The 11794-nt window shown below is 37.2% G+C and overlaps 1 protein-coding gene across 1 annotated transcript; it reads left to right on the forward strand.

Annotated features, from left to right (window-relative positions):
* The first annotated feature begins 82 nt into the window (after window positions 1–82).
* Window positions 83–11423, forward strand: LOC106179829 (DNA repair protein complementing XP-C cells homolog). The gene is made up of 20 exons (XM_013563614.2): window positions 83–270; window positions 1844–3433; window positions 3707–3803; window positions 4037–4118; window positions 4363–4578; window positions 4838–4900; window positions 5202–5288; window positions 5506–5993; window positions 6319–6473; window positions 6834–6884; window positions 7266–7358; window positions 7558–7713; window positions 8014–8071; window positions 8394–8505; window positions 8859–9038; window positions 9267–9348; window positions 9612–9705; window positions 9888–9981; window positions 10295–10384; window positions 10713–11423. The coding sequence occupies exons 2-20, from the start codon at window positions 1885–1887 to the stop codon at window positions 10875–10877; spliced, it is 3912 nt and encodes a 1303-aa protein (XP_013419068.2). The 5' UTR covers window positions 83–270; window positions 1844–1884; the 3' UTR covers window positions 10878–11423.
* Window positions 11424–11794: the final 371 nt, after the last annotated feature.

The raw sequence follows: 11794 nt of genomic DNA on the forward strand, positions 1-11794 counted from the left end.
TTCTTTCTTTTTTTTTTTTTTTTTTTTGTGAGGAATCATTTAATTGATGTCATTAATATTTTAGCAACACTGCCAAGGCTTTTATCTTAATTGCAGGACAAATAAGCAGGTTGAATATTTCAGTCCAACATAAATGGGTTGACACCAGCCGAGCGTGGCAAAGATTACCGTAACCCCACAACCTGTAAGGAGATTAACCACGTTTATTTGGGTTTGAGGCTACTCTAAGGTGAAGGTCATTGTAAAGGGAAAGCATTGCGGAGATGTTAGGTAAGCAAAATTAGAATTTATGAAAGTTCTTCGTTGATCGAAGAAATCAAAGGCCTTTGCAAAAATCATAATTAAATTTTAGATGGCTTAAGGATGTCTGGTGTCTCTATATAATGTTCAGAGCACTTTAAAGCGTGGTGAAACGTAAATATATGTACCTAACTCTTTAGCACGAAAATTCATGCGTTAGCATACGTTAGCACTCCTGTTGACGATTCTGATATGTACTTTCTGTGCACAGAAAGTACATATCAGAATCGTCAACAGGAGTGCTAACTACGCATGGATTTTCGTGCTACTAACTCTTGAGCAGCAACACGCAGTTTCATGCCTGCCACTGCTACTATGAGCATAAGTCTGTCCTGATATACATGTACATGTATATTAATATGTGCATATTAGTAATCATAAGTAGGATTGCTAATATAAGAAACTTTAGGGTTTTCGTAGACTGCATATGGGGTAATATCTCTCTCTCTCTCTCTCTCTCTCTCTCTCTCTGTGTGCATGTGTGTATGTCTCTCTCTCTCTCTGTGTGCGTGTGTGTGTATGTCCACGCTCGGCTGTCACCAGTTCCAACCTGATCCAGTTCCAACAGAATAATCGAAATAAAATACTGCCGGGCATCGGAGCGGCCTAAAACTTGGCATGCTTACCGCTAATACTGCAGGCCACATCATCCCGTCGCTCGTTTGTAAATTCCGTGCATGGCATACGCACAATCAAACCGTAAAGCCAAATATCACCAAATATCACCCCTGATGTTTATCTTGGTCCTCTCAACAATCCAATTCAGGAAATGACGTAACCGCAGAGGTCGCATTGTCCAATGGCATGGCTTCTTTTTCGTAATGGTAGGTTAGAGTGGACCAACTTAAACATCAGAGGTGGAATTTTGATTTACGGTTTGATTGTGCACGGAATTTACAAACGAGCGACGGGATGATGTAGCCTGCAGTATTAGCGGTAAGCGTGCCAAGTTTTAGGCCGCTCCGATGCCCGGCAGTATTTTATTTCGATTATTCTGTTGGAACTGGATCAGGTTTGTTTCAGAAGCTCATTCTATTTTATTGTCTCTATGGAGGTATATGGGGACTTTACGACATTCGGTTTGAAGGCTTTAACCACTTGTTATAGTTTATTTTTGCGTTGTATTGGATTAATGTGGCAGTCTGAGGTTGTCCTAGGTGGTTTTCAAGTTTATGCACCGGGTTTTAATATCTTTTAGCGATTTTACGACAACCGTTTACTATCCAATCAAGGTGACAGCCGAGCATGTGTATGTCTCTCTCTCTCTCTCTGTGTGTGTGTGTGTGTATGTCTCTCTCTCCCTCTCTCTCTCTCTCTCTCTCTCATAATGGAACAACCGTTGAAAGTGTGGCAAAGCTCCAAATTTACTGTTCTTCATTGCAAGAGAGCTAAGTGTAGATACAACTTTGGTTATTACCACAGTGCCGAGGTAGTACACCACCTAACAGCTCAAGTTTTAGCACCATGAATTAGAATAGAGGTTTGTCTGAACCAAAATGATTGCACTTTTGTCTTACTGAATTTCTGTTATTATTATTTTCAGTGATGAGATTTTGAGAGTTTTGGATTTGAAATCTGTGAAAAATGAAAAGAGGAAGAAAGCGACAAGAATTGGCTAATGGGCCACAGAGAGGTCACAATGAAAAGCAAACTACCAAAGCGGTCAACTCTCAGCCCGAAAGAGTCAAAAGAAGAAAAGTTGACAAGGTGACAGATGAAGGGGACAAAGTTCCTCAAGGAAATCCCAAAACCAAACAAAATAAAGGAGGGAGGAAAAGTAAATCTCAAAACCAAAAGCAACAAAGTGATAGCAATATGTCTGACAACAAACTAAATAAGGTGTGCACTACTACACTTGATACAGAGACATCAAAGTACTTCTTATCAGGCGATGAGGCAGGTGCCCCTGAGTCTCCTACCTCTCCACCAGGGGGCAAGATAAACAAGACAACCCCACATAGGATGGACAGCCCTGATGTTGGCTTTGAACAAAGAAAGGAAAAATGGGCCAGCATTTCTACCATTGGGAAGGTCAGTGCAGCAGTCGAGAGATCAGAATCAACGGTCAAGGTGTTAAAGAGGACACGTTCTGACTTGACCTCCCTTACTAGTCACGGCATCCCTAAGAAGACGAAATTGGTTTCTAGCAAATCAGACACCTCCACTTTGGTGGAAAAGTTAGCAAGAAAGCCAAGAGCAGGAAGAGTCAGTCGAGGTCCGTCAAGTACTTCTTCTTCCCAGCCTTATGCACCCATATGTGAATTACTCTCTGAAAAATTAAACCAGGAAGCACAGTTGATAAAATCTGAGAGATCAAATGATGGTGGGTCGGATTTGACTACAGATGTATGCAATGATGTACCAAAGAAAACTAAATTAGTCTCAAGCAAATCAGACTCTACCATTTTGAGAACAAAGAAGGTAGGGAAAAGTGGTGGAAAACCAGGGAAAGTAACAGTCAGTAGAGTTTTGGCAAGCAGTTCCACATCCCGGCCTTATCCACCCATATGTGAATTACTGTCTGAAAAATTGAATCAAGAAGCACGATTGATAAAAGCAGCTGCAAAAAGATCAGACAAAGCTGTTTCATCTGATGAATTGAAATCACAAATACTCAAAGATACAGGTATGCCAGTCGTCAAATTAAAGAAAATGTCTGAAAAACTAAAAGCCAAGAATCAAAAGAAGAAATCACCTTCAGTTGAAGGCAAAGAAAGGATGAAAGTGGAGAGTAGTGAAAGTCATGTTAAGAGAAAGAAAACTGACAGTAATGATAAAATTAAAAGGTCAAAAGTAGAGGAAAGTGACTCATCAAAATTAAACAAGACTCGGTCTACAAATCTGAAAGAAGCACACAAAACCAACATTACATCAACCAAAAAGAAAAAGACTTCAGACAAGAAAATTCAAAAGATGTCTGCCGCAAAACAGAGTAAGAAACAGAAGGGTGAAGAAGAAGATAATAGTGATGGGTTTGAAGATGTAGATGACAATGTCAGTGGTCATGATACAAACTATTCTGTGGATGTCACACCATTAGACTTACTATTGCAACACGAGACCGATGCCCCTGCTCTTAAAAGGGAGGACCCCATAGTAGAGGATAGTGACTCTGACTGGGAGGAAGTAGAGGGTGAGAGAAGGATGGAGGGGAAGTCAAGTGTCTCCTTTGAATAAGATGACACATCATTTTAGATTTAAATGACAATAATGATTTGCTTTTATATACTTTTTTTAATTGTAAAATTGCACATCTGAATTCATATATATACATGCATACATTTTTTTTGGCCCTGAAAGTGTCCCACTCATTTTGAGTTATGTATGACTACAAATGTGTGATTGAGAAATCTGCTAACAGTTGTGAAAATCATGTGCGCCATGGCACTTATTTTCTTCCTTTCAGATGTGCCAGGAAGCAGCAAGAAGACAGAGAAGAGCCAGCTCCCATCAAAGCCCATACAGATCACTGTGGAGGCCCCAGACTTACTAGGGAAGAAAAAGTGAGAAGTTGTGTTGGAAGGAACGGATATTGCTTATTTGGGACAAAAAAAAAAAAAAAAAAAGAAAAGAAAAAAAAAGTGGCCAAAATTTTATGATTAAATTAGAAAATGTGTAGAATTTGTCCAGGATGAATTTTTAAATGGGGCACAGGCAGGGTTGCTTTTGTGAGTGTATAGTATAAAAATAAGTATTTAGTTTTATATATCCCAGAAAGAATTTTTTTTTATTTCAGAAAGAAAGGGTTTGACATGGAGGGATACGTGAGGAGGATGTTGAACAGAAGGCAGAAGGAGATTAGGGAAAACATGCACAGGGTAAGACATAGGGAGTGGAAGAACATTGATATTTTTGTTTTTGCCTGCTGATGAATTTCGTTTTCAATTTGAAATTCCTGAAGCTTGCTGGTAAAATTCAACTCTTCTATATTTGCTTTTTTTTTTAAAGTGAAAATTATACTCCAAATATGAAAAGATAATTTATTGAAAATACTGTGTAAATTAGTCAGTCTATGCCATGTAAAAATATATTATTATTATTATTATTATTATTATCTCCCAGGTTCACCTCCTGTGTCTTCTGGCTAGTGGACTCCAGAGAAGTCATCTGTGTAACAGCCCCCTCCTCCACTCCCAGGCCCTGTCCCTGATCCCCAGGGGATTCCTGACCACCAAGCCAGAGAGCTATGACAGCTCCTCCATACTGAAGTTAGTGGGGTGGTGCAGTGACAAGTTTCAGATTGTTCCAGGACTCGATGAAATTGACACGGGTTTGAAGGTGAGTGAGTGCCTTGTTACTCAGATGTGCTGAAACTGCCCTTCTTGCCAGTTAATGGGACATATTATAATTTGAAGAGCTGACATATTGAATCCACATTAGTTAGGCAAGCAAAAAAAAAAAACAATAATAATGAAAATAAATAATAATCAGTCTGATAGAAGATTTCATAATTAACCCCTTGTAATTGCTTGTAAGAGTTAAAGGTTAATGGAAAGGGATATAATTATAACTCTTTTATTATCTCTGACCTCTCCAGGAAGATGTTCTAGTCAGCAGGTTCGAGAGTAGTTCTGTAGCCTCGGAGCAGGAGCTTGTGCATGTAAGTGCATTTAAAACCACAGCATATCTCCTAAACATGACATCTACTCATAGCTAGGTCTATAAGTGATAGGGGGTAAGTGATGGCTACCCTCCCTTCTCCAATTGGCCCCAAATTCTGCTCCCAGAAGAAGAGGGAATAATTGTTTTTAAGGAAACCTAATCAGTGTCAAGTCCTTATTTCATTTCAGTTAATATTATATTTATTGTCCTTGCAAATTACCAGAAGTCTTTTGATGAATACCATTAGTAGTAAATGCCAAAACACCGGTTTAAGTAAATATCTGATTTTGTATTTTCAGATAGTGGTTATAGTTTTGAGGACTTTGGGTTTAGATGCAAGGCTGGTGTTATCATTTCAACCTATTTCCCTCAAACCTCCAGGAAAAGTAAGTTTACCCTAGTAGATTCCTTTGATAAATACTTCTTATTCTTTAGATTTACATGTATTACGTTTGAGGTTTGACTCAAATATCACTACATTGTACATGTTCAAAACATATTGAGTAGTTTTAAAGGTCCACTTGATGTTGTCTTCTTCACTAAAATAACAAAACCCTTGCATTAATGCATGCTGAAATGAAATATGTATGTTTTCTTTCAAAGGTGTCCAAGCTAACATTAAAGGAAACAAGTCCTGAAGTTTTATCTCCAAGTTCAAGCAAGAGTCTTCCAAACAGTCAAACCCTCCAAAATGACAAGAAGAAGACTGAAGCTACACAGAAAGAAGAGGACAAGAAAAGTAAAAATGCAGCAAAGAGTGCAAAGACTGAATCAAAAAGCAAATCAAAGAACCTAAAATCAGAATCCAGTGGGAAAAATAAATTGCAATCAAGTGCGAGCAAATCTGAGAAATCTACTGAAAATTCTTCCTCAGATTCAAAGGAATCCAAGACATCTCAAAGGTTGAAGACTAAAAATAACCAGAAGAGAAAATGTGCCTCCAAAGTCCCAGTAATTGACCTCAGTGACCCCAGTAGTGATGAGGAGTGGGAGGAAGTGGTGACACCTAGTGGCAAGTTTGGGAATAAAGACAACATGAGTAGTGTCAAGTCAAAGAAGAGAGCAAGGAGGAAGAACTTGGAGAACAGTGGGTAGGTGTAAAGGAAATGTTGTTTAATGTCCCCTGATAGTGTGTTCTATCTATGCATTCATCACAACACAGACTGCTGTGTTCACAGGTTAAGACAAAAGTTTAGTAATTATGATGTAAAAGGTGATGAAAAATAATACCTCCACTGTCATATACGTTGTGAATGTTTTACTTGAAACTTGGCATAACAAATTGACTTAAAGGTGTTGGATTACTACCTTGCACTATGTAGGTAATGTGACAGGATATCACACCTAACACACTGTCATTATCACACCTAACACAATGTCATTGTCACACCTAACACACTGTTGCTGTGTTCACAGATCTGACAGTGACTTTGACGTGGAAGTGATCAAATTCCGCAGCCCTGAGAGAAGTGGTCGGGGTGGCAAGAAAACCAAACAGTCCAACAAGAAAGTGGTGAGCTCGGACTCTGATGACAGTGTCAAGATCACCAAAACCATGGTTAAAGAACAAGGTATGTCCCTTTTTGGGCAGGAGAAAGTGGGTTTGGAGGAATTCCTGTGGACTTGACCAAGTGTATACTTGTGTAAACTGAAAATATGCCATAATGCTTGATTTGTGATATGGTAATGCAGGTGATTGGATGAATTTTAATGTTGAAATATTGCTTGCTGTATTATAGTATGATATACAATATAAATTGTAATGTAGTAAACTGTAGTGTATTGTAACCCAGTGTAGTGGAGGCAGTGCATACCATTGTATTGCGTTATGTTGTTTATTTTACCATATTGTATTGTGACAGTACTCTTTGCATTGTATTACATGTCATCGTACATGTATTGCTGTTTCAACAACCTGTTCCTATCTCCAGGCTCAGATCAGTGGGTGGAGGTGTACTTGGAGTCAGATGGACAGTGGATATGTAAGTTACTATAATAGTGTTCACACTAATGCCAGTAGCGTTGATAATACAATAACATATGGAGTGACTATTTTGTTTTAATTTAAATCAGATGTCTGAATTTTCTTTGGCTTTTTTCCACATTAGGCAGCCACTAGATCCCAGTCGTAAAACCACCATCAATATGCTCCTTATTTTTTACAACCTAAAATTATGTCTGATATTAGCAGAGGGTATCATGACTATATAATTTGCAATGTATACACAATTGGGTAGATTTCTTAATCCAGGTAAGATGACTAGTTAAAGTAAGGTGCTGTCTTTTGTACTCAGTGTGATCTGTTGTAGAAGTGGCATTGTTCTGTTATTTGAAGTGTAATAATTCCATGTGATATATTCCAGGCATTGACTGTGTAAACAAAAGACTTCCCAAGCCCCATGAGCTGGAGAGAAGTGCAACGCAGCCAGTCAGCTATATCCTGGGATTTGAAAATGGTAAAGATGCCAGAGATTGTGGTCCATTGTGAATTTGAGTTTTTACACCTAGTCTCAGATAAAAAAATAAAATCTGAAATAGTTTCCAGGTTTCCTTGGCAAATATGACAGAATATGTTTGGAGTTTCTTAGTTTGTATATTTGCAGTTTTCAGAACTGTTCTGTGCATGCATCATTATATTTGCCTTTTATTTTGCAGATGGAAGCGTGAGAGATTTGACCCAGAAATATGTCTCTAAATTTTCATCGCACACTCGTAAACTCCGCACTGACCAGGAGTGGTGGACGGAGACGCTGGGTCCGTACAGGTCAACCAACCTCCATAGAGAGATGAGGGAGAATGAACATCTGCAAAGTGAGGGGAAAACTTGGAATATTGAACTCTGTCTCAACTAACACAATGGTTTTGTGAGGTCTTCACACCTAACACAATGGCTTTGTGAGGTCTTCACACCTAACACAATAAAAATTGGCTGAAAATCATACCTAACATCATGCACTGTCACAAAGTCTCTCATTTAACATTTAACACAATATAATGTGACATAGTTTTACAGCTTTATTCTTAAACAGAACGAGGTTAGTGAGAAAATTACAGTTGTAAGGTAGCAGATAGTCATATTTTATGTACATATACTAAATTTTGTATTTCCAGTGCAGCAACTGAAGCAGCCATTTCCCACAAGTATAACGGAGTTCAAAAACCATCCACTGTGAGTACAAATGTTATCACTGATATCAACATTTGCTGAAGATATCACCTTGCTTTATACAGCACTTACTTTCATAATGATAATGATAATGACCTTTAAATGGCAGATCTGTTGAAAACATTTGTATTGCCTTTATCATGAATTTGAAACCAGCATTGTGTTAAAATGAAAATAAAGCTTATGTTGTGATACAGGCAACACTAGCACAGTGACATCCATCTTAAAATTTTTGTTGAGCAAATGTAACAAGAATGTCAAAATTTAGTCTTTAATGTAAAGTTAATCATAAGTTCCTATGAAAAGCTTTGTGTACTTATTTCAGGTATGCCCTGAAGAGACATTTGCTGAAGTTTGAGGCTATCTACCCTGACACTGCAGTACCGCTAGGATATATCAAGGGAGAGCCAATATATGCCAGGCAGTGTGTACATACTGTGAGTGGAGCAGGGCATAATATCACATCTAACACAATATTACATCTTACACAATATCACATCTAATGTAACATACAGTGAGTTAGGATGTTAAAGCAACCTTACAGCACTAGACAGAACAAATTTGATAAAACTTAAATATTTCAAAATTTCATTGATAACATAAAATGTTTGCTGTTATTTGCTTAAATGAGCACAATACATGTATGTTTCAATTAGTGTTGTCAGAAATGCCCAAAGATGATCTTTTACAGTTAACTTTGATACATCAGGTAAGAGATCAGTTCAAAACCAGGCATACTGTTTTATCAATACACATTTCATCACACTAATAGTCTTGACCTTCATTCCAGTTATGTTCAAGGCAGACGTGGTTGAAGGAGGCTCTGGTGGTCCGAGTGGGAGAAGAGCCATACAAGAAGGTCAAGGCCAGGATGACCAAGAACAGAGCCAGGACGAACAACGAGGAGCCACTGTTGGAAGTGTTTGGTCGCTGGCAGTGTGAGGACTATATCCCTCCCCCTGCTGTAGATGTAAGACTCTTTATAACCTTCACAGCTAACACAATGTTATTGTGAGATCTGCGGCAGGTGGAAAGACTCTCTGTCTCTTTTTTTCTTTTTCATTAAAATTCAACTTTTTTCTAGGTTCAGAATATTAGCCTATGACAGAAAAGAGTTCTGACATAAATTTGAGTGAACGTTCCAATAAAATTTAACTTGATTGTGTGTAATAAAATCCATGTCATTACTATATTTCAGGGCAAGGTGCCCCGTAATGAGTATGGTAATGTGGAGCTGTTCAAACCCTCCATGTTGCCTGCTGGGACAGTCCACCTACAAAGTAGGTTAAGTCTGGATGTGACATTTTTTTAAAACTTTGACCTCCTACATCAATCTCGTTTAACCATACAGTAGCAGTGAGGCTGCTATCTAACTGTATATAAGCTAAGGCAACCCACTACACTGCTGTTTACCTTTCTTCTCTTGTTACAGTATTAAATAAGCACTAGATGCATTTCTGTAATTAGACTTTAAGAAAGTTCTCATAGCTAAACATAAAAATTCAAGAATGCAAGGAATAAAAAAAATTGTTATTAACTTCAGTTCCAGGATTGAATCGTGTAGCCAAGAAGCTGGACATAGACTGCGCGGCGGCCATGACAGGCTGGGATTTCCACAGTGGATGGGCGTGTCCTGTGTAAGATATATAGACAATTGTCACAGTGTACTAAACCTTCACAGTCTAGATCTGTGTTTTGAGAATATAGAATGTTTTTGATATTATATGTATATATGGATAATATTTTATGTAATATATAGCATGATTATAATTTATATACCATATCTGTTTGATATAATATATGAGGTGCTGTATTTCAGGCTGGATGGCTGGATAGTTTGTGAAGAACACAAAGACATCCTACTGGCAGCCTGGGATGAGGATCAGGAGGAACAAGAGAGGAGGGAGGCTGAGGTAAGAGCCTGGATCACATAAGGGAAGGGTATTACATATAAAGTACAGTGGGAGGGAGGCTGAGGTAAGAACCTGGATTAAGGTAGGATCAAGAGAAAGAAGAATAAAGAAAGGTAAGAAGAGGAAGGGAGGGGAGGTGGAAATAATTTTATCCAATACTTAATTAAATTTAATTTATCTATGTACAGTACTGTTTCACAATATAATAAACATACATGTATGTATTATTTAGATTTACAGCTTTAAGACATTTAGAGCAGTTAGATGTACTCTCATATAGGAAATGATTTAATATATGTATTTTCTTTATCAGAAAAAAGAAAAGCGAGTACTTACTAATTGGAAGACCTTGGTGAAAGGGTTACTGATAAAAGAGAGACTGAAACGCAAGTACAATCTACAGGTTTGTTATCTGTTAAAATATTGTGTTTTGACATAGGTAGTCATATTTCAAATATAATAGAAGTAAAATAATTTTATATCAGACATCAAGGTATAAATCATGAAAATATTCAGAGAAATGATAGAAAGAAGATTTTTTGAGAAAGTGTGAAATTAAAATTGCAACAAATTTTTATCAAATGTATATTAATTATTAAAATGCAGAAATAGTGCAAAATTTATACAATAATTTGTATCTTAATTAGCTAATATGTTTAGGCTGCATTTCCAGACCTGAACTCAATAAAACCAGAGTACTTGTACATGATCTATTTATTTCTTGTCATCAGGCAGCTCCAGACCTGGAAGATGATCTGTCTTGTTCCCAGTCTACAGGAGAGACATCTGGTGGGGAGAAGGCAATGGACGCAGCACTGTCATGGCCGCGGAATAGAATGGAGGAGAACAATACAGCCCTGGATCAGAGCCATTTGTTTCCCTCTGAAAAACTCTAATTTGTTGGAAATTTTTCTACCTAACACTTAGTTGTAAAAAATTGTTACTGCTCTTGGTGGGAATTATTTTCTTTCTCAACAGTGTATAGAAGACTATGAATAAACATGAACATGTGGAAATGGCTGGTCACATGCCCAAAAATGAGTTAATTGAAATAAGAAATAATATATTATTGGAGCATTTTCTTTTTTACTCTAAAAACTCAAAAAGTTTATTGTTTACTAGTTAAATACATGCACAGAACTAGATGACATATTTTAGCTGCCATATTTCACACATCAGATAAATCATATAAATGTTTAGTTCAAAACCCATCTGTTTTAAATGTGGACACTTTATATGCAACAGATGAACAAATGATATTTTTGTACTGCATATTTTTTTTATGAAAAATTGTCAAATATCTGTTCTTTACCTTCTTTGTTTTTAGTTTAAAAGTAAACTAAACCGTTAGAATCATGTGGATACTTTGTCACAATGTGTAGAAGATAATCTATTAGAGCTATATGATTAATAATATAATAATAATACATTACCTGTGTGCAGCTTATTTTTATGTTGTTTTTTGTTATATAGAGAAAATAAGAAATTGAACCTCTGTATAACTTTGAAACGTGCAACAAACTTACATCATATGCAAAAAAAAAAAAAAAAAAAAAAAAAAAAACCTACATGTGAAGGTCAAGTGCAGGTGCCCGTTGCGACCTTGACCTAATTTCTAGTCAGGAAAGTAGACCCCGCCATATTTGTATGGTGCATTCATTTTAGAGTTTTTAGGACGAGTGATACTGCCAATTGCGATATTAGAATTTGTTTAAAAACGTGGGATGTAAGCAGCTCAGTCGTAACAGTGTGTACCCGTTCAATAAACAGTTACCGCGAGCCAGAAGGACAGGTTTGATACGTTCTATCTCTC

The sequence above is a fragment of the Lingula anatina genome, chromosome 10 (assembly GCF_051362555.1).
Source record: "Lingula anatina isolate TDL-2025a chromosome 10, LinAna3.0, whole genome shotgun sequence".
NCBI lineage: Eukaryota > Metazoa > Brachiopoda > Lingulata > Lingulida > Lingulidae > Lingula > Lingula anatina.